Genomic DNA, 23630 nt, shown 5'->3' with positions numbered 1-23630 from the left:
AGATTACTGAGAGAAGTTAGTCATACTGTGATTCAGGAAGTCTTCAGGAAACACATGACCATCACCCACAAGTTAATACTCTGAACTTGGGCACAGGACGCCTGTTTGTAGTCTCTGCACTTTTATGCTGGAGAAGATGAAAATGCTTATAGTGGAGGTCAGCTCTGAGAATCAGCAGCTTGCCCTGTGGTCTAGCATAAAACCTCAGACTGTCACATGAGGAGCCAAACAAGTGTGAAGCAAGTCAGAAGAGGACCAGCAACGTCCAAGTCTCCAGTGCGTCAGCCTCTAGGTCCAGTAATGACCTAAGCAAAAGGATTTCCAAACCCCTAGTCACTCAGCACACACGCCCTATTTCTAGTCCAATAACTAATCAAATCAACATCATTATTTGTTAGGCAAACAGCAGTGTACTTTTGACTGTAAAAGCAGGAATACCTCAATTTTTATTTTTATTTCCGATCCCCAAATTCTGTGTTTAGACGTGCTGCTAACCTCCCCCATGGCCCTCCACCTTCTGAGCCCAGAGAAAAATGGAAATTTAATTGTGAAATAAATCAGAAGGTGAGAGCTTCAGTAAGTACTTGGTACTTTAGTCAGCTTCTTCTGACATTTAGAAAAAACTCTTGCTATAATATGTCAGAGAACAAGAGTAGAACACAGCTGTTTGGAGAATTTTCTTTCAGATGTTGTTTGGACCCTTTGTACAGCCAAGACTGTTCCCCGTGACAACAGAAGTTCTTTCAGTATATGAAATCACCTCTCATCCATTTTAACTGAGGCAACTGAAGTTAGTAGCAGGAAAGAGAGTTTAGAACAAAGAACAAGAAGAGTACAAGACCTTAGCTAGGAATATGCTCCAGCCCACCCAGCCATGTGGCTCTGTCCTATTTCCCACCTCTGAACTCTGAACATTTTTCACCAGAAGCAGCACATCAAGACAGAGACAGAGAGATGGAAGAGAGAAAGACTGAGAAGAGTGAGAGAAACAGAAACACAAATTATCCAGAGGTAATTAAATCTCTTGTGAAAGTCAAAGTATTACTAAAGACTAGGGATCTCACACTCCATCCTTCTCCCGACCCCTGACACAACCACTAAGAGAAATTGTACCGGGAGAGGCACTGTTTAACTGTAGCAATGCAAAAACACCCCTAGGTTGGACTTTGGCATTAAGATGGGAGACTGAACCTACCTTGCAGCTACCTTCTCTCCCCCTATACTTAAAAAAAAGAAGAAACACAATTGCAGAAACCTGCAGTAACAGCCACCAAACAAATGAACAGAGAAAATCTGATGCAGCAAACCTCAAATACTGGCAATAAAAAAGAGACAAGTTTCTAAAGCAGTGGAGAGCAAAACACAGGTTCTAATCCCTCCTTTAAGCCCTGAAAATTGTCTGGCGAGCCAGCAAAACCCTGAGGATTCTCATTAATACCCCCCAAATCTTCAGAGAAGCTAGTGGAGGAGGTTCTTTATCTTCCAATCAGTGAATGGGAGGTGAGGCGGCTAGGGAGAAACAAGCAAAATGGGGAGAGAGAACATTGGGATGGACCCCTTCAAAGTGAAGGCTTCAGGGATACAGGATGGGTTAAAGACCTAAAGCCCAAAGGGTATTACTATCTTCCAATAAGGCGGAGTGAACCCTCAGAGACAACCTTTAACAAAATCCCAGAAGAGACCCACACGTTCCAGTGTAGGTGGAACCAAGTGGCCCTCAACCAAATGCCCTGATGAGAAATCAGCCAGCACGTGTCAGAACAAAACAGGATTTTCTGATGGCATGAGCCATAATGAAAGAAAATGGCATGGTAACTGCGCAAACACAGAGAAAGAAAAGAAAAAAGGAGCATGCAAAATAAAAGCCTAACTCAAAAGACAAGAGTCTGAGGAGGGGAAGGGAACTCCTGACTGCTGTTTGTCATTACAGGACAACATGATAAGACCACGAATTCAAGAAAACAAGGGCTGAGAGACTGGACACCAAAACAAAAGAATGACACCGCAGACCTTAAACAGAGTAGCCAATGACCCTAACACAGGATTAGTAAGGACACAAGGAACAGAATAAACACTGCCAAGAATAAAGATCAGGACTTAGAGGAAAGGTTTCAGGCAAGTTTAGCAAATCCAAGGGCAACTGGGGCTCAGTGGTTGAGTGTCTGCCTTCAGCTCAGGTCATGATCCCGGGGTCCTGGGATCGAGTCCCACATCAGGCAGGCTGCCTGCTTCTCCCTCTACCTGTGTCTCTGCCTCTTTCTCTGTGTCTCTCATGAATAAATAAATAAAATCTTTTTTAAAAAAGTTTAGCGAACCCAGATTAAAAAAACTGAAAGGGGACTGCCACTCCATACCTGGAGAGCTGTGTCCATCTAGCTAGACATAGAAAACCAAACGGTGTTCAAAGAAGGACAGGCATGGTTGCAAATCTGTGAAATCATATTCTCTAAGAATAGCTGAGTAGCCTAGGAAAAAAGTGAGGAAGAGAAGATCCAGAAGGAAAGAAGAATAAAGTGGACAAAGGTCACATGGAAAAAAAAAATCACAGAACTCCTATTTCCAGCAATATAGATTATACAGCTTGGGCAGCCTGCCTCCCATGGGAAACAACTAAAAAGCCTCATAAAACATTTTTTTTTTTTTTTACATCTACCACTGAGTGAACTAAAGGAATATACTGAACCTAAACAAAGCTAAATCAAGAATCTTACCATATAACTGAGAGCCAAAGCTGGTTTCAACTTTGAGGGTTGCTGCCAACCTCTAGGGAATACCAACTCCCATTGTGACAAATGAATAGGAGGTTAATTTAGGGTCTTCCTAAGGTAAGGAGTCTAATAGGAGACAGCTGGAGAACTTGGGATCTACACCCTATTCTCAGGGGAACAAGAAATAAACTACTGGTGTAGAAGGAGACAGCAAGAAAAACTGCTTTCTCAATCCAGATGTTCAGATAAAGAAAAATAAGAATCTCTCAAGAATAGATCACAAGACAGCTTTCACACAGGTCTGCGCTGAACTCCTACTACCTCTGTAGTACGAGAAACAGCAAGCTGAGCATCAGACTCAAATAGGTTCCAGCGTGACAGCACCTCCCAGCAAGTCTTTGGCAACTGGCAGAAGTCATTAACATCTTCTCTGCAAGAACTTAACTTCCATCTTGGCCTCAAAGATAAGTCCCAGGAAGATAAGTGGCTCACAGTAAAAAAAAAAAAAAAAGTCAAATATAAGGACACGAGACAACAGGAGAGAAACCAGCAGATACAGACACACAAGGCTCATGAGTAATGGAATTATCAGACACAGAATATAAAATAATTACATGCAATATATTTAAATAAGCAAAACATAAGCCAAAGAAAGGAACAATGAACCACCATGCAGTGACACCTGGCTGGCTCAGTCCATAAGCCCATGTTAGGCATAAACCTTACTTTAATAATAATATCATTATTATTAATAATAATAAAATAATAACTTGAGCAAAAGCCTAGTCTAAAAAAAAAAAGAACCACTATGCAGATTAAAACAAAATTCTCAAAAATGAAGAATACAGTAAATAAAATTTAAAAACCCAATGGAGGGATCCCTGGGTGGCGCAGCGGTTTGGCGCCTGTCTTTGGCCCAGGGCGCGATCCTGGAGACCCGGGATCGAATCCCACGTCGGGCTCCCGGTGCATGGGGCCTGCTCCTCCCTCTGCCTGTGTCTCTGCCTCTCTCTCTCTCTGTGTGACTATTATAAATAAATAAAAATTAAAAAAAAAAAAAACCAATGGAGCAACTGAAGTGCAGAGGTGACAAAGCTAAAGAGGGAATCCATGAAACCCCTGTACTTATCTCCCAGCTCCAATAATGATCACCTCACAGCCCATCTTTCCTCTACCCACAAATGCTCTGGACGCCACTGCTACTGAGAATACCAGCTTTTTTTCTTTTTTTAAAAGATTTTATTTATTTATTCATGAGAGACAGAGAGACAGAGAGAGAGAGGCAGAGACACAGGCGGAGGGAGAAGCAGGCTCCATGCAGGGAGCCCGACGCGGGACTCGATCCCGGGTCTCCAGGATCACACCCTGGGCCAAAGGCAGGCGCTAAACCGCTGAGCCACCCAGGGATCCCCACACCAGCTGTCTTAATAGCTAATTAAACATCAACCAGATAGGTGTTAGCCCTTTCCACTCTAGCCCTCAAGTCTCTCAACCTCTTTTGTGTTGCTTGTCTCTCTGGTTGATTTTTTATAAGTCTTGTTCTTTAAATTTGACTTAGGATCCATGTAAGTATTTTACATAGTTCTAAAGGAAACAGGGCTCTTTGGACAAATGGCTGAATTGGAATCTGAAAATGCATAAGGTAAACCTGGAATATTTCATAAAATAAAAATATCTTGGCAAAAAAAAAAAAAAAAGAAAGAAAGAAAGAAAGCAAGCAAGCTAGCTTTCAAAGTCTACTTGAATCATACAAAAGGACCCAGGCACCAAAATTAAGAGGCTCCCACTGGTTAAAATGTGCTAATTTGAGCAACAGAGTAGCAGCTACAATTGATTGAAGCACATGGAATATTCTGGAATTTTCCACCTCACTGTTGACTGACATTTGAATTACTTCCAGTTTTCAACATCATGGGCAATGCTGCTATGAATATCCATCTATCCTAATACACACACACACACCAGTTTTTCTAGGGTATACCCTGAGTAGTGAAATTTCAGGGTCATGAGATACATATAACTTCAACTTCACTAGATGAAACCAAACTGTTCTGGGATTGCTTAACTGATGGTCTCTTAAAAGCTCAGAGTCTATGGCATAGGAGAATACCTACATACTCTAAGTCTACTGGATGCATCAAAGAGGGAGGGGGAGAAAGAAAGGAGCAGACACAGTAGATGTACAAAATATTTACAGTTACTGAATCCAGGGTGTTCTGTATTCTAGCAACTTCATGTTGAAAGTTTTTCAAAATACAAAACTGACAAGAAAAAAGATCTTAAAAAATATATGGTAAAATACTGATGCTCTAAAAATGACAAAAGGCGGCACTTGTGTGGCTCAGTTGGTTAAGCGACTGCCTTCAGCTCAGGTCATGATCTCAGAATCCTGGGATGGAGCCCCGCATCAGACTCCCTGCTCAGTGGGGAGTCTACTTCTCCCTCTCCCTCTGCTCCTCCCTCTCCCTCCCGGCTCATGCTCCTTCTCTCAAATAAATAAAGAAAATCTTAAAAAATAAAATAACTTAAAAATGACAACAGTTAACATTTTTATATTCTCTTAATCTAAACCTTCCTAGCAATAATCACATATTACTTGTATAACAAATTGTTTTCAACAAACTCTTCTATTTTAAGATAAAGACATGAGGTTATTGGAGGCCACCTGCATATACTTACACACCCACAGGAGTCCGGCCCCCCATTAAACAGGGAACAAGCTATCCTCACGATCTCTGCCTCAATCTTGCGCAGTCCTGGGAAGATATCTGGGTGCAATGGATTGCTCCAGGCAAAATCTCCATAAGCCTGCAATGAAATGCAAGCAGATACGAAGTAGGATGAATACATAGTAGGGACAAGTAATCATACATGAGACAAAAGTTTCTAGGTATCAGGCACAACACTAGAAACCGGAAAAATGGTAAGATATGGTTCCCACTGTAAAGAAGATCAAATTACAGTGGAGAAGGACACACAATTAAGTTATTTTACAGTGTGGTAAGAGAGGAAGTATAAATGTGGTTACAAGCACATACAAAAACACCAAACGGACCCAGTTTGCAATCTTAGCTTTGACTATTACTTCTCACTGTGTAATTTCAGGTCAAATAACCTCTCTGAGGTTCAGTGTCCTCGTGTGCTCAAAGGATAATCAGGGTACTTACCTGATAGGGTTCTAGCCCTAAGTAAATAACAGAAGGCATGCAAAGCCCTTAGGGGAGCATCTGGCACAAAGCAGCTATTGTTCTAAGTGCGATATCAGAAGTACACAACTGAACAAACACCCAAGTGCTCTGAGATGTCTCCACAGCTAAACGTTGATAGAGCAATAAGAATTTGTTATTTAGAAGATCTGGAATGAAGGAGGGGGAGAAACATGGCAAGAGAGAGGTACACTCAGTGAAGAGAAAAGGTGGAAGTGTTTACATGGGAAAGTAACAGAGGTGGTTGAAAAACACAGGTGGGAGCTGGCTCATGATGGAGCTTGCATCTTGTGCTAGGTAAGCAGTGTGGGTTTTATCCTGTAGACAGTGGGAAGCCACTGAAAGATTTTTAAGCAGCAAAGTATGATCAGAGCATTATATGAAGATATAGCTGAGCCAAACCTGTAACATTAATAAGGTATGAGCAGTTTTATAGTTACACAGAGACCTTGGAGACTGTAAGTCTAGTGCCAATTTTATATGACAAAGTGGGGTTTAAGAAATAAATTTGATTAGCAAAGGAAGAAGCTATAGGTAACTCTAAAGTCAACAACAACAAAAAATAATAATAATAAAAACACAAGAATTATTTCAATTGTAAGTGAGCCAACTGCTCATTCTCAGATCATTTGACCTGAGACTTGGGTAGTACAGGAAATGATGACCAAGGATCTGTTCCTCATCTCTTCTCATCAAACAAAGTATGTCCTGGCATTAATAACCTCAAATGAAAAAAAAAAAAAAAGCCTCAAATGATGGGGGACTGACTACCTTCCCTAGTAATCTGCCTTATACCCAGAGCACCTATAAAGTCTGAAACATAAGTAATATTGTACTTTTTTTACGGACCACAGATGTCTCTACCTATTTATCTACATGTAGGTAAAGAAAAACTTTCTAAACTTCTTTTTCACAGTAAACTTTCCTTAAGTAATTTTTTTAATTACAAAAGTGAGGAGAAAAAAATGAGGCAGCATAAATGTCAGAGACCACACACACTCCCTTGGAGTGCTGGCATTCACCTTCACGAGGAGTTCGGTGAGCTCCTCCGCCCCGCTGTACACTGCTCCAGACGCTTTGCCCTCCTGCCAGAAGATGTCTGTAAAGAAAGTTAAGACCACTGAGTCAGGAGGAAGGAACTTCTCAAAGTACGAGGAAACACTTCTGGGTACAAAAGAAAAAAAATCAAGTGGAAACCCAAAGGTCTTTTTATATTAAATTAAAAAAAGAATTCCAATAAAGACCTACCATAGCAAAATAAAGATGAAAGATATTCTATTACTATCAACAACAGTGTAAAAATATATTAACAGCATCCAGGTATAATAAAATTCAATAATGATGTTGTCATCATCCCCAACTGGGGATGTCATCATCCCCAACTGCCTTCTACCAGTAGAAAATTGTTCCTTTACCTATACTCATTTTCTGGTCTCTGTAGAGCTAACTTGAAATTTTTTTTTTTTTTTTTTTTTTGCAACAGCTTCCTTCTTCTCCCTTTCCTATCTAGTCAAAGGAAGTGTGTGAACTGTTATGAGCAGAGTTGGCAGAGAACAGCAAGGCCAAGTGTGAAATTTCAGTACACTATCATCAGAGTTGGAGCCAGGGAACTGAATCCCTGACCAAACCACAATGATGTAAGTACCATCAGCACCCTGGTTTCAGCGGACCTGCCCCCACACAGGACCCTAGAAACCCAACCACAATTTCCTATCTGAGGTGCTTCTCCAAAGACAGTCTACGTTGTATCAACACATCTGCTGATCAGGTATCTCAGGTCCTTTTGCCACAACATGGATGTGCCCTCCTGAGAGTGGGCAGTGTGACAAAGCTATTACAGATATATTAATAGGAAACTGTAGCCACGGGCTCTACAAAGGCAAGATCTTCAGCTCCAACAAGAGAGCAGAGGACTGAGTAGTGAACATCCAGACAGGCCCCTCATCCTCCAGCAATCTGCCAAGGTCTGGCTTGCAGCCAGTAGGACTTTCTTTTTTTTTTTTTTTTTTCCAGTAGGACTTTCTTTCCTTAGAGGACACTGAACTGTAACAGGCATTTCTTCGGACAAGAGGCCCCCAGCCTCTCAAAAAATAGAATACATGGTTTCATTTCCTGTTCTTTAACTGGTGCTATTGACAATGACTTGAAAAAGGAAGGGAATATGGTGGCGGCAACGTGCCCTCACAATCATGGAAATCTTTAACATCCAAGTCTCAGAGGGCTGATCCCTGCTTTATATCCCCCAAAATCCTGGACTGCAGCTAATTTTATACCATCCAATGTCAAAATCTCAACACTCATCAATTAGAAATTTTTAAGTGTATTTGTTGAAATGCAATGTGGTATCCTGGATTGAAGCCTGGTACAGAAAAAAGGACAGTAGTGGAAAAACTGGTGAAATAGGAATAGAATTTGTAGTTTAGTCAACTACTGTTTCAACAAATGCATCATCATCACTTTAGATGTTAACATCAGGAGAAGCCATAAATTCTCTACAAATTCTCTATAAATCTAAAATTATGACAAACCAAAAAGCCTATTTCCTAAAAGTATTTGTAATATGATTTTAATCTGTAACAAACCTGTGTTTTTCTAAATAGTCAGCACTTATCTGAGCACTTACTATATGTCAGGTATTATACATTTATATGTACGACCTAATTTAATCTCTGTAATCTTTTCAATTAAGTTATATCATTATCCCCCCCATCGTAGAAAGACAGAAACCGAGACATAGTGTAAGTAATTCACCCCAAGGTCACACTTTAAGTGGTGCAACCAGGATGTGAATCCAGTCTGATTCCATGGGCTACATTCTTTTTTAAAGATTTATTTTTTGGGGCAGCCCGGGTGGCTCAGTGGTTTAGCACTGCCTTCGGCCCAGGGAGTGATCCTGGAGTCCCGAGACCGAGTCCCACGTCAGGCTCCCTGCATGGAGCCTACTTCTCCCTCTGCCTGTGTCTCTCACGAATAAATGGGTGGAATCTTAAAAAAATAAAAATAAAAATAAAAAAATAAAAATAAAAACAATACAAGATTTATTTTTTTATTTTTAAGTAATCTCCATACCCAATGTAGGACCTGAATTTACAACCCTGAGATCAAGAGTCACATGTTCCTCCGACTGAGCCAGCCAGGGCTACACTCTTAAACATTAAGCTGGCTGGTATATTTACCTTCCCTTAAATGTTCGTGCATATGTATGTGTGTGTACATGTGTGTGTTTACGACACAAAAAAACACTATTAAAATTCTGACTTAAATATGATTTTTATATTAAGAAATTCAGTCTCTGAAAGAGGATGAATATAGAAGTTCCATGGATGAAGCATTCTTACAACAATTCTTACAATTCTTACAACATTCTCACAATTCTAACAACATTCAACGATGACCAAACCAGCCACGTCAAGAGAGCAAGCAGCCTGTGTTTGCCTAGAATCATACCCATAGAGCTGTATTCCTTGAGCTTCTCCAGAACTGCAGATGCACTCAGACCTTGAGAGGGCAGAGCTTTCACATACTCTTTGTCCACTTTCAGGAATGACATGTTCTTGCTAATATCATCCTTGGTCTTGTTCACCTTATCTTGGATCTGCAAAGGTAAGAACATTAAAAAGTTAACAGGAGATGGAAGAACACAGACCAGGGAGCAGAAGAACTAGGTACGACTCCAAGTCAAGTGCTCAAGGCTGGGCACCATACCCGTGCTACAGAGAGCGGATGGTAGTTTTTCCTTAAAGAGATGGGGTGACGTTTTGGCCACTCAGCTATTTTTTGGCACGGGCAGCAATCTCTTAGAAGTCTGAAAAGTCAACACTCTCTCTGAAAGTCGAAGATGTGTTCAATTTCCCCTGTCCCTTTCCCCTGCCATGCTGACATCGCCCCTGCTATACTGGGTCTGCAGGTACCAAGTGTCAGCACCTGAGCACAGTATTTGGACCTTGTTCCTGTCCTGGCAGCAGCCACAGATGGTGTGCTAAAGAAACACAGGTGGAGCCAGGAGTCATAGCCAGAAAACAGGCCAAGCAGCAGTAGGAGGGATACAGGTGATAAGCTCCATCACCAGACATGCAGAGAGCACTCCCAGAATGTGGACGCCCTGCACAACTCTCCACCTGCGAGCATGAGACATCCGGGGGGTGCCGGTGACACCGCATGCTACCTCCTCAGGGTGTCCCCTGCCTATACTCCTTGACCTTTAAGTGCTAAGGGGAGCGATGGTCATTTCTGCTACAGTTTATCAACTTTGGGCATTTGTACTTCACCCTCATCCTCACTGTTGCAGCATCTGGGCCGTGTGCCTTCCCTCCCTAGTTGCTGAACTACCCCCGTGGGCCAGGGACACACAGCAAACAAAACACACTAGACAGTACTCTGTGGTACTGGCAAGGGTGGCAGGACTTGTCACCTGTCTCCCTGGGCAGTATGAGTGAGAACAACTCCTATTCTCATGATGCATATTTTTAGCAGCAGAGACAGAAAACGAAAGTGCTGGGGGTACAGAGCAGAGTTTAAGAACACAACAGACCCGAGGAGGGGCTGCGATCCCTACTCAGGCAGTGCCGGGGGCGGTGGGGTAGGTGCGGAAGAGTTGGCTACAGGTCACAATCTGTGTGCATTACAGCGAGACGGTGTCAGCGACCCGTGTGAAAAGTTTGAGGCCCAATCTGACCCCAGACGTTTCGACTTTCCCATCTCTAGCTGTGGAGGATGAGAACACAAGAGGGCCCTCCCAGATGTGGCCCTCAGTGAAACGGCAGGGCAAGCCGCGCCTGCGAAACATGCCCGCGACAGTCCAATGGGCAGGCAGCGGCAGGCAGCACAGGCTGCACTCCCAGGGCCGGGCTGAGGCATGTGATGGGCATGAAAGTATTTTTAAGGTTGTACAAGAAGGGCTATGCTGCACAAATGGTGAGCTCGCCATGGGAACAAACCATGGAAGCCGAGCTTCCATGCAAAGACTGTGATGCTGCAATAAAATAAAAAAGACACCAAATGATAATGAGCCGTATTAGAAAGCACAGCAGGTACCTTTCCCCTAATTCCTGCCTCAGAGCCTCTATCACATTTTAATTTCTTCACAGCAACTTCTGCAAAATGAAATTCTTACGTATTTGTTCACTTATCTATTTTCTGTTTTTCCTGTGAAATGTAAGCTCCACAGAGCAGGGACTCACTCGGTGAGCATACCTGACGCCAAGTGCATGCCCACTAACCATGTGCTGAGTAAGTGTGTGTAAGGAAACAGATGACACAGAGACATACGCACTCACTCAACACAAAGAACGCGTCTCTGAGCCTCAAAATCTGCTCCTAAAAAATGAAAGGTGGTTATATAGTTCCTAAGTGCCTTCTAATTCTGTTATTTTATAAATTTAAGAATGAGTTCTGGAACCCTGGCATTTATTTGTCTCAAAATCTGAAACCGAAGGAGAAATGTGTGAAGAAAAAGAGCAGAAAAATACAGTGCATGAGAAGGGGAAATATTAGTATCCTCTGAGATCCAGTCCACCATCTACACCTGCCCTCTCCCTACCCCTTAACTCTGGAATGACTCAAGGAGATTCCATTTTAGGGTTAAGATGATTGAGGGTCAAATCAAAGCCTATCTATTCCCATTCCCCTTTTATAACCCAATAACTACTTCTACTTCCCTACGGGAAATGAACCTAAAAAGAAATCCATAGTTATGGGAGAGTTAGCCCAGGAGTCTGAATGGATTTTGATCAAAGGCTAAAGATGACTGACATCTCTTCTGGTCTGGGCAGGAAAGGGGAAAAGGGAAAGGGAATTGAAAGCCAAAAGTGAAAGAACGCTTGAAGGACAACTGAGGGGCAGGCAGGGCACTGAGGGAGATGAGGACATCAGGACTCTTGCACCTTCCTTAGAGCTTGCATGGGACCTGCCCTGGTTATCTTCATCTGTGATAAAGGACCGATGGGAAGGGTACAGAGGTGACTGTCTTGTCCTCAGCATGGGTGAGGGGACAGAGGACACAGTGAAGGGAACACAGCATGCTGCAGACAGGTACAAAGAGCAAGAGAACAGTGCTCGCTGTGTTTCTAAAGACAGGATCCTAAAACTACAGCCAAAATCTGGCCACTGCCTGTTTTGTAAAGGAAATTTCAATGGAACACAGCCAGGCTCATCCCTTTACCTATCTATCGCCCTGTGCTGCTTTCCCGCTCCAGGGGGCAGACTTGAAGACTTCTGACAGACAGAGGATGGTCTGCAAAGCCTAGAATGTTTCCTATCTGGTCCTTCACAGAGAAAGTCTGCCAACCACATTAAGTGCCCAATCCCCAGACACATATCTCGAGTCAATGCAGACAAATGTTGCTCTGAAGAATCATGCCACTTCAATCAGGTTTTCTAATCTCAACTTCTTCCTTAATAGACTGTCACCTTTCTTCTTCGGTCAAATATGTTGGAGATAGGTTTGAGTTTCTTAATCTTGGCACTTTCTACATTTTGAGCCAGATCATTCTTAGCCGGGCCCTGTAGGATGTTTAGTAGCACCCCATCCTCAATCCACTAAATGCCAAAAGCACCCCCCTCCAGTTGTGACAACCAAAAGTGTCCTCAAACACTGTCAGATGTTCCTGGGAAGTGAGGGACAAAAATCACCCCTTGCCCTTAGGAATTTGCACTAGGTTTAATAAAAAGAAGAGGTCATGATCATGGGGATGGTGGTAGGGAAGGAAGATCTACGGATTCCACTTACCTTGCGACCAATAATAGGCATCTTCCTGATGAGCTTAAAACATCTCTTTTTAAACCTAGACCATAAACCTAAAAGAAATAAAGAGTTCTGTTATCCAAATAAATTCCCATGGATATGAGCTACTACCATAATGTATGAACTACTCAATGTGCCTTCTGCAATCTCACCTGCCTTCTAATGGCAAAGGTAGTTTCTTACTGTTAAAAACAAAACAAAACAAAACAAAACAAAACAAAACAAACAAAAAAACAAACTTGAAATTTAAATTGTCAAGTAAGGAATATATTTACACGGCTCAAAAATTTTTAAAAATTGGTGCGCCTGGGTGGTTCAGTCAGTTAGGCACCTGATTCCTGGTTTGGCTCTGATCAAGATTTCAGGGTTGAGATCAAGCCCCATGTCACTCCACACTCAGCACAGAGTCTGCTTCAGATTTTCTCTCCCTCCTCCTCTGCTTTTCCCCCTGCTCATGCTGTCTAAAATAAATAGAATCTTTGAAAAAAAAATTTTAATTAACAAACACACAGAGTTGTAAGTTTCTCTCTCATCTATTCCCCAGATTTTCATCCTACCCTCAGGTAAACACTACTACTACTCACTTCTAGAATACCTATCTAGAATTTCTTTATGCTTATACAAGCAATAATGAAGATAAACTTACTTGTCCCACCTTTTAAATAAAAGGTAGCATATGCTAACACTATACCAGATCTTGACTTTCTACTTAGGCATATTCTCTTAAAGCTCAGGGCTTCCTCATTCATTTTTTAAGAGTGTATTTATTTGAGAGACACAGGAAGCACAAGTGAGAGGAAGTAGCAGACTCCCCACTGAGCAAGGAGCCCAATGTGGGATTGGATCCTGACTCTGGGATCATGACCTGAGCCAAAGGCAGATATTTGACTGACTGAGCCACACAGGTGCCCCCTCATTCATCTTTATAGCTCTCAAGTAGTCCATTATACGGATATATCATAACTGATTTAACCTGCCCCTTCCTGATGGACGCTTCGGTTATTTCTAGTAATTCCTATTACCAACAGCAGTGAATCAATAACCCTGCAGCACACACCTGAGCGTGTACCTACAGCATGAATTCCCAGAAACAGAATGCTGGGTCAAATGACATGTATTTCAGAGCTGGTGACCTTCCCAAGGTTTCAGATGCCCAACACCTCTCTTCCTTCCCACAAAACAAATGACCAAGCCATGCTTTCCTTCAGGATCTATGCTCTAGTCTCTCATTCAACACACACCTGACAACATTTCAACATCTTTTGGACTTCAAAAGGCTTTCAGTATCATGGACACCAATCAGACTCCTTTCTGTCAGGCAGTGCACAGGACAAATATGGAATCCTATCTATTGCACTAATTATAAATACATGGCATCTAAATAGACCATCATAATATTTAATGAATTCACATTCTATACAGAAGGCACCATCAACCATCCAGAGGCAACTAAAGATCAAGCATCAGTAACTTGCTGAAGGCCACACAACACATCAGTGTCAGAGCAGGGATTTCACTGAAATCTTAATTTTCCTAGTCCTAGACCCCCGGGACTCTACGCTGCCTCAAATGCACAACAAGAATTATGTTATCTCAAATGAGTCTATAAGAAATCTAGACTTAACTTCTGCGCAGGCAGGAAATGATTATGATCTTCTACTACATTTCTAGAAGATGTGGGCATTCTAACTTCCCTGGCCAGTGGAGCACTCTTCAACAAGCACAGACTGTCTGTGCCTCGTCAGCACTGATTACATGATGTCTTGCATCTTTATTAGTTGTTCTTGCTTGGGCTCCAACCCTGCCTTTCCACCTCACCCATAGTGCCTACCTAGAGTCAACACTTCATAATGTCTGGGACAGGACCAGGTGACTGAGACCCGGACTGAGTAAGAAGACAAAGGGATTAAAATCACTTGTTTGTAGAACTTTTTGGTTTAAATTTTGGAGTATTTCCTTTCAGTCCTATGTTCCACACACTGAAACACACAGCTACAATCTTGTAGTATGTACAATGCTGTCTTCTCGTCACAGCATTTTCTATGTTAAAATTTCTTCCTAAACAGAGTTTTAAATATTACCATAATAGTCCAACAAATGAGTATAACATAGTGCTAAATATTCAAGCTCCTTATTATTTGACCATTTCTAACAATGTTAAAGCTGTAAAGATTCAGAACAACTTCATAAGAGATGAAGTAATTAACTAATGAGGCAGAAAGAGGTTGAAAACTCAGTAAATGGAGTCACTTATTCAGAAGTACAATAATGTGGCTAGGTGGAGGAGGATAGAATGGACAGTGTACAAGCTGCGAGATTAAACAAGAGAGGGAAAAAGAAGAAAATCCAACATCAGAGATAGAGAAATTAGAAATGAAAAGATCATGTGGTCATGAACTAAAAAGATGATCTCAAAAGTCAAAAGTCCCTAGAGGTACAGAAAGAAAAGAAATTACAATGTTACTGATAGTGTTTTGAGGTAATAAAATAGGAAATGCAGCGTGAGGACAATATATGGCTCTCTACAGTTTACAAATTCCTTTCGCACAAACGATACCTCTCGATACTTGTATTACCCTATGACTAAGTAAGGCGGGTGACACTTCTACCCATCTTACTATTAGGACACAGGCCAAGAGAGTTTAAGGGTGTTGCTCAAAGTGCCACAGCTAGAAACTGGGAGAGTGTATCACCTCCTCCCACCACATAATGCTGATTTCTGTTCATGAACTATGAACAGTCCCACAGGTGAAATCAACGTTGAGGAGTAATGACATGTGCTGATAATCGCAGATTGGAATTAAGGAAGAGATAACGTGGCGGACAGCTGCTGACCCCTGCCCATGCTCCCACCCTCATCTTCCTGCCCCTTCCAGTTTTTATCTGCCCCAGTGTCCATCCTGTGTTCTAGAATTATCCTCTCCTCGTAGAAGTGTATTCAGAGTTTGAAGATCAGCAAAATTTACCACTAGCCCAGACTTTGAGACTCCTGGGGCAATTTGCTAAAAATAACTCAATTGTTGAGTGATAAGTATAATACTTCTCTCTGAGAAAGGTAGTGAAAAAACAGCAATGCTATCAAAGTTATCTCCAATCTCTACATGGAAGACATTTTGATCTGTGTCTAAAATTCAAGTTAGAAGTTACAAAATAAAAAAATGTGTTGTGTGTATGTGTGTTAAGCTGTAGGAAATTGCTGATATTCAAAAAATTTTCACCTTCAAAAACACTTTGTATGGTTTGAGACTGGTTTCAGATATAGAAAAGGATACATATATGTAAATAGTGGTTGGCTGTAGGCAGCAAGAGTTTCATTTAGTTCTTATGGGTTACCTGTATTGCCTAATTTTTTGTAATGAACATATACTATATTTGTAATAAGAAAAAATGTTATTAAAAAGGTCTTAAATAGCTCGGAGTTGGGCTTACAACAATTTACATGGCGCATACTTATAACACACACTGCTACTAGTAATTTTCTCACGGAATACTCAGAGGCCAGCATATTCTATTTGGAACACTAAAAGCAGGTAAGTACATACCAGGGCCTAAGGTGGCTGTGCTTCTACTACCAGGTGGGCAAAGTGCACACAGGCACCCTGGCCTGTAGAATTAAAGACAGAACTTGATACTTAAAGCTATTATTAATCATAGCAAGGAAATAAAAATCTCAAGATCTGTAACCATGTGGGTTTTTACAAATGCACCACCCTAAAAGAAAAAGTACATAGAAGAAGTACTGGTGTGAGGGGCTAATGGAGAGTTATCATTCAATGGATACAGAGTTGCAGTGTGCAATGCTGACAAAGTTCTAGAGATGGATGGTAGGGATGGCTGTGTAGCAATGTGAATGTACTGAAAAAAGGGATAAAACAGTCAATTTTATGTACATGTATTTTTATCACAATAAAAAATAAAGAGAAAGAAAAGTCTATTTATCACTATTCCTTAGAGTCCTCTGGAGTAAGAGGACTCACCTGGAAGGACAACATGGTGGGCTTCCCAGGAAAGGACAAGCCTGAGCAGAAAGGTATGGGTCGTGTCCCTTTCCAAACCATGAAGCAGATGCAGCAGAAGGGTTAGTCACCAGAGTTTATGAGGAAAATCTTATGAGGACTAGGAGAACTGAGGATTTTTACAGCTGCAGTAGACTCAAATTTACACAGGGCAATCAGGTCTCATTTCCAGTTTCATTAAGTGCAATGTTTACTGTGCCATAACTGCACGGTTCCTGGACCAGCTCAGGGCCTATCTGCAGGGTAAATAGATAAAACTGAATCTGGCTCCTAAGTTAACATTCCTGGGGGGAGAAGAAAAACAGAAACAATACAGGTAAAGAGCCCCTTCCAACAGATATTACCAGGGAAGCAACCAGTCATGGACATTTTAAACAAATGAGACAGGACAAGCAATTCTCTTCAATGTTACTGGTTTTTTATCCCAAGGAAGTTAACTCCAGTTCCCTCCACTAAGGGTGGCGAAGGAATGCAGAGCAGTGTTATAAAACACCCACTGCCCTCCTTTACTTAGGAAGCACAACTTGCAGGGGAACACAACTCACAAGGAGGTTTGGCAGGGGAGGAAGGGTGGACAGGACCTTAGGAAGGATGGAGGATTTATAAACTCACCACCAAGAGACTTCTCACCTTCCTCTGCACTCCATGAGAGGTGGCCTCCCCTGCCACCCACATCAATTTGGCTCTCCGAGTCACTACCCAGGATGTGCAAAATGCTGTCCCCCAACATCAGAAGTACAATTCCAAGAGGACAGGGACCCTAGATGACTTGTGTAGATATCCCCAGAGCCCAGCACAGTGCTTGGCACACAGCAGATATCCACACAGTCACTGCATGAGTGCTGTTCCAATTTCACATAATCTGTATCAAAAGGATGGCCTAAAATGAAAGTAATAAATTCCTGCTTGGGGAACTCCATGAGATACAATTATGTTCCAAGCAAGAAATGAAAAATGAGAAAGGTTTTAAGCTATACTCTGAAATACCAGTGGACCCTTACAATGATGAATTTCTCAGGAGTTTTTATGCAAGCTGGAAATCCAGAAAAATCAAGAAGTAATAATAGTTACATTAAAGTTGTTATTATAACTTTATGTAGAGAGTCCTACTATAATTTTACAGTCAGAAGACAACTATTCCACTTCCCATTTAAATAGATTCTAAAAATCAGAACCAAACCAGAAGGCAAGAAGTTATTAGTCTAATGCATCAGCCATACGTTCTAAAGCTGGTGAGACTCCACTATACCTGTCCAGAGGAAAGGGGGCAGTATACTTACTCTCTGGCTGGAAGACAAAATCGTACACCCAGACTATCAGCAGGGTGCAGAGGACACTCCAGGCAATCAGCTGCCAGGGCTCATACTTGGTGCAATGTCCATTTACATAATTCTTGGCCTTTGTAGAATACACTTCCAAAATCTCAAAGTAGGGCTCAAAAGCCTTCTAGAAATACAAGAGGGGGGAAAAAAAGAAAGAAAAACATTATATTCAGAGAGAAAGAAATCTGTTCTTCATTTGTTCCTCAGCTCTAATTTTTCAAGGGCAAGGCCATTCATGATCTGGCCCCACCTCAGCAGCAATAATCTTATCATCCTCTACAGTCCTCAAAGCTTCTGTTCCAGTCACCCCGGTGTGCACTGCCCCTTGCGAGTCAGGTGGACTTTGACAAGGTTTTTGATCTTCTGACAAGTCTATAAAATAAAAGGTTCAGTTGGTTCATCATTTCAGCCCTGAAGCTTCACCATGAGTATACAGTACTCATCACCCCGCTCTCTTAACTCAAGCGAGTCCATCTTTTCCTCCTTCTCTACTTTATTTGAATCTTTCCCATCCTCTAACTCAGGGGTCAGCAGATTGTTTCTGTAGAAGGCCAGAGAGGAAACAGTCCAGGTATTACAGGCCAGCTAGTCTCTGTTACAACTACTCAACTCCGCTGCTAGGGCACAAACGCTGCCACAGACAACGGGAAACCAATGACTACAACCAAAGTGAATCACAGATGCTAAAATTTGAACTGCATATAATTTCATACATCACAAAATATTCTTTTTATAAAAATAATTTTAAAAACGTAAAATATCATTCTTAGCCGATGGGCTGTACCAAAACAGGCAGCAGGCCAGATTTGGACCATGCACCAGTCTGCCAATCTCCGTTCTCGTGCCCAACTTGACTAAAAAACTCTGAGAGCCACAGATTATATCTTATCTCTCTGTATCACACAATATCTGGCACAAGGAAGAAAAAAGTCCTCTCATCAGAAAATCTACCCGACTACCCCACTCATGAGAATTCATCTCTCCCATTAAACTCGTCTGAAGTATCTCCTTGTGCCACCACACAGAGCCTATCACCAGTCAGCCTACTCATCTGTTTTTATCTTCCGCACTACGTGGTTGAGTCCTTGAACACTGATCAGACCTTAGTCATCATTTCAAGCCCCCACAGTGTCCAGTACAAAACAAGTTCATCTGATGGTAGTCTGTTCTTCACTCACTTCTTCAATGTTTACTAAGCGTCACCAGTGGTTAAGGCATTAGCCTGGGGGAGCCTTACAATAAACATCACAAGTTTTTGCCTTCACTGAGCTTACAATCTTATAGGAAAGGGGCAGGAGTGTGTGTGTATGTGTGTGTGCCTATGTGCACACTTGGGTGGCTCAGTTAAAGGTCTGCCTTTGGCTCAGGTCATTACCTTAGGGTCCTGGGATCAAGTCCCACATCAGGTTCCCTGCTCTGTGGGGAGCCTACTTTATCCCTCTCCCTCTGTCTTCCACCCCCACCCCCGGCCCCTGCTCATGCTCTCTCTCTCTCTCAAAGTCTTTAAAAAAAAGGATTTAAGTAAAATGCTGACAGACCACTAAGGGAGGCCTGTTTAATTCTAACCTGACAGAAGAAAGGGAAGATACAGTTAAAAGGGTAAAGGAACTATTGAAGAAAATTCTCTTGGCAGAAGTTAAACGAAAAAAAAAAAAAGTCATACCAGGAAGAGAGAAAAGTAGCTGCAAATGCATAAGAAAGTCTAGAAATGGCAAAAATGTTCTGTGTAGTAAGAGCAGCGATGACAACGGGGACCTCTCCGTGTCATCAGTGCTTGATCCCCAGCACACAGAGAGCACTCCATGAACATTTGAACCGTGGCCAGCAGTACAAGCGTGACCAAGCGCAGGTGTGAACACAAGTCAAAGAACGGAGGCTGGCAGAAATACACTAGGTCCAGATTAAAAATGGTCTTAAAAAAAACTTGGAGAGTGGGAATATAAATTGATAGGCACTTTTTGTAAAGCAATTTGTCAGTGTCTATTACATTTTTTAAATGTACATTCATTTGGATCCACATATTCCACTTTTTGGTATCTACATGCTTCAATGTGTACAGGATCAAGGACATTCACTTCAGTATTCTTTGTAACAGTGAAATATAAATATCATAAATGCCCACTCATGGAGAAGTTATTAGTCTATAATACACCCACTTTATGTATTCATACTACGTAGCATTTAAAAATATAAATAAATAAATAAATCTAAATGAACTACATAGACAAATTTCTAGAACATAATGTTGAGTGTAAAAAAAAAAGAAAAGAAAAAAGAAAGAAAGAAAAAGAAAAGGCAAAAACAACAGCAGCAAACAAAAGGCATGAGTTGTTAATCAGGAGAGTACTTTTTTTTTTTTTTTTTTTTTTTAAGATAACTACATGGGAGATAAAGGGAAGGAAGACAGAGGTCAGAAACATAAATTTCAGTTAAGAGGACTGCTGAAACAGTCCAGAGTAGAAACAAACTAGGCTTGGCAGGATGACATGGGGACTGAAAAGCAGTACAGATTAAAAACCCTTTTTGGAAGCAGCACAAACGGGGTTTGCTAACTTCAGATACAGGAAGCATAGAGTAGGAAGAGGATAGGTAATTCCAAATGTTCAAGTTCAAATTTGAGAGAGTGGGTGAGTGGTGTCACCACTAACCACGGTAGACTAGAAGAGAAAGGGAAGCTGAAGAAGGTAAAGGAGATTTTGAGATATAGATGATACTGGTTTGAGTTATGCTGCTGTTAGATATCTACCTGCAGTGTTCCAGCAGGAGCGTGAAAGCTTAGGACAGGTACTGAACAAATGTCTACTGAAAACACTCTTCTAACTTTAGCAATTAGGCTGCAGTATAAGGTCATTAACATCAGGCAAGTACTGGGTTCCCTAGAGGGCTATCCATGGAAACACAGCTTATTGCCACCCCTCAAGGTTCTTGGCCATTCCCCAGAGCCCACTGTTGCTACCAACAACCTCAATCCTGCATGGGAGTGACAGTGCTGGTCAGAACCCAGGGAAGACCAGAGGAGTCTACCCATCATCAGACATGTTACATCATGATTGCCATCATTATAAAAAAATCTTGTAGTGTTAAGACTATGATCAAACCAAATGGTTAAATTGTGTATATAGGGTGCCTGGCTGGCTCAGTCAGCAGAGCATGTGACTCTTGATCTCAGGGTAGTGAGTTCGAGCCCCACGCTGGGAATGAAGCCTGCTTTAAAAAATAATAAATAAATAAATAGCGCATATGAATGGGATGACAGAAGAAATAATCATGCAGATTAGCTTTGCCTCTGGTGATACTAGTTCCTAATTCACCCAGAAAATAAAGGTTACCTAGTTCAAAAGATGTCTGTAAATATTATCAACCTTTCGTACACGGGATAAAAAGTAATATAATTAGCATCCAGGAGAGAGCAAAGAATCAGCTAAATGCAAACTATGTCAATTTTTACACAGCCTATTATGACATGAAGGCATTTCTTGCTAACATTTATAAAATTACATTCAGCAAGAACATATTTTCTTGGTAATTGCTCTAAGATGATAATGGGAGTCCTTAAATTCCAAGCCCTTAAATGTATCTCCTTAGGAAGAGATCTATGCCTATATTCTCCTTCTCCAAAGACAGAATGACGTTGTCCTTGGATAGGTCCTAGCAAACTGTTTGAATAGACAACTAGCTGGTCACAGAAATTACATGTCCTGGCCTCAGCCCAAGGCCCTTCTGGTTACTACAAACAACCTAGGCTCTGTCCCCAATGAATAAGCACCTCACGGCACTAACACTCACTGCTTTATAGGGCTCTGTGGGCTAATCCACATTGTCTCCTTGGAAAAAAGAAGGAGGCAGCTCCTTGGGGCCTTGCACAGGGCACGAGCCCCAGGCTGGAGCCTGACGCAACACTGCAACCCCAGAGAAGCATACGATCCCAATGCTGAAGGGAACCCTAGAGATCAAGTCCATATTCTCACTTCACAAACAAAGGCCCACGGTGAGACAGTGCTCCTAAGCCCAGCCAAGACCCAGGGTTCCATGTTTTTTCCATTCTTCATTCTAAGTGTCCACAGTTAGAGGATCACTTAACACATCACCATTCGGTGTCATCCTGAGTTTCCTTCTCACAATTTATGTTCTTGGCAGAATCTGTCCTGGATACATGTACAGATCAGAACAAACTTTAACAAACTATATGACTACCGATATAAACACATCTAGACAGAAACAGCACAAGAACGTAATATAATTATAATTGCTATTTCCCACCATGTTTTCTTACTTACAGAAATACATTTTTTGGTCTATATATACCTGCATATGTATTAATAGTTACAATACTTAGGCTTTTATTTATTTCAATTTAATCTACATAATGTCTCAGGAAATAGAAGAACCATGAACAGTCGTCTATGAAGGCCACTAGCTTGTTGTGCCCCTCCAGACAAATATTTCCCCCACCTGCACATCCACTCTTCTAGACTGCATCTGTGCATCTAGAAGAAGGGACACAGAATAACTGTCACAGAACAAATAAACTGTGTCTGTGTAAAATGTGTATCTGCGGGTGTGTGTGGGTGTCTATCTCCAGCCCTTAACAGTTTTGGTAAAATTTCCACAAGTAAAGCAGCAGTCCTTCTTCTAGGGTTTATTACCAGACTGAAAACGTATTCCTCTGGAGGAAAACCAAAACAAAACATTTTGCCCACTAAATGTATATAAAATGATGACAAAGGATATCCAGTTTCATTACTTCTTTTTAAAGTACAGTATTAAAATGGAAAAGATAAACCTCAGTAGGATGAAGATTCAAAATATTAAGTGCTTTAAGGAGCTTATGTCAAATAAAGATGAGTAAACTAACTGGCCTTTCTCTTCTTACTTATTCCATTCCCCATCTAATGATTAGGGTTTAGCTGACGCCTACAAGACATCAAAATAGTACTCAATAATCCTAATCATTATCATACAAAAGGCAGCTGCTGGGATTTATGGGAATTTAATGGCCCTCCTAGTTCCAATCACATTGAACTCTTTCAACTCCTGAATCACTTCAAGGGACCAAGACACTTTCAAAAAAGTAACGCAATAGGGGTGCCTGGGTGGCTCAGTCCGTTAAGCATCTGTCTTTGGCTCAGGTCATGAACCCAGGGTCCTGGGATTGAGCCTCACATTGGGGGTCCCTGCTCGGTGGAGAGTCTGCTTCTCCCTCTCCCTCTGCCATTCCCCTGACTGTGTTCTCTCTGTCAAATAAATAAAAAGAAAATCTTTAAGAAAAAAAATAAAGTAACACAATAACAGAGGTCTACAAATTTTGTAAATTTGGGCATCTTACTTTTTATTTTTTCATGTATTTAAAAAAATTTTTTGAGAGGTTAGAGGAGTTGGGAAGGCACAGAGGGAGAGGGAGAGAGAAAATCCCAAGCAGGCTCCATACCCAGTGTAGAGCCTGACAGGGGCTTCATCTCACAACCCTGAGATCATGACTTCAACCAAAATCAAGAGTCAGACACTTAACCAACTGAGCCACTCAGGCATTCCTGCATGTTAACTTTTTAGACCATGAGGTTAACTAGACCTCTAGTACACACAGTAACAGAAAGATATGAAACCAAAACAAAGGTTTCCAAAATAAAAACTAACAC

The 23630-nt window shown here is 41.5% G+C and overlaps 1 protein-coding gene across 2 annotated transcripts in view; it reads right to left on the bottom strand.

Moving 5' to 3' along the window:
• The window catches only part of SGPL1 (sphingosine-1-phosphate lyase 1), a 52184-nt gene that overhangs the window by 12573 nt on the left and 15981 nt on the right, over nt 1-23630 (bottom strand). The window contains exons 1-6 of one of the 2 annotated variants that reach the window (XM_077894876.1): nt 18245-18347; nt 17953-18118; nt 12642-12709; nt 9362-9509; nt 6937-7013; nt 5388-5516 (exon numbers count right to left, since the gene is read on the bottom strand). In XM_077894876.1, coding sequence (XP_077751002.1) covers nt 5388-5516; nt 6937-7013; nt 9362-9509; nt 12642-12662 — 375 coding nt within the window. In that variant the 5' untranslated portion in view covers nt 12663-12709; nt 17953-18118; nt 18245-18347. Of the gene's footprint in view, nt 1-5387; nt 5517-6936; nt 7014-9361; nt 9510-12641; nt 12710-17952; nt 18119-18244; nt 18348-23630 lie in introns of those variants that run through there. The other variant, XM_077894877.1, reaches the window with a different exon arrangement.

The sequence above is a fragment of the Canis aureus genome, chromosome 4 (genome assembly GCF_053574225.1).
Source record: "Canis aureus isolate CA01 chromosome 4, VMU_Caureus_v.1.0, whole genome shotgun sequence".
Classification (NCBI taxonomy): domain Eukaryota; kingdom Metazoa; phylum Chordata; class Mammalia; order Carnivora; family Canidae; genus Canis; species Canis aureus.
Note: the sequence above shows the minus strand (reverse complement) of the source record. Positions and strands in the feature narration are given on the sequence as shown.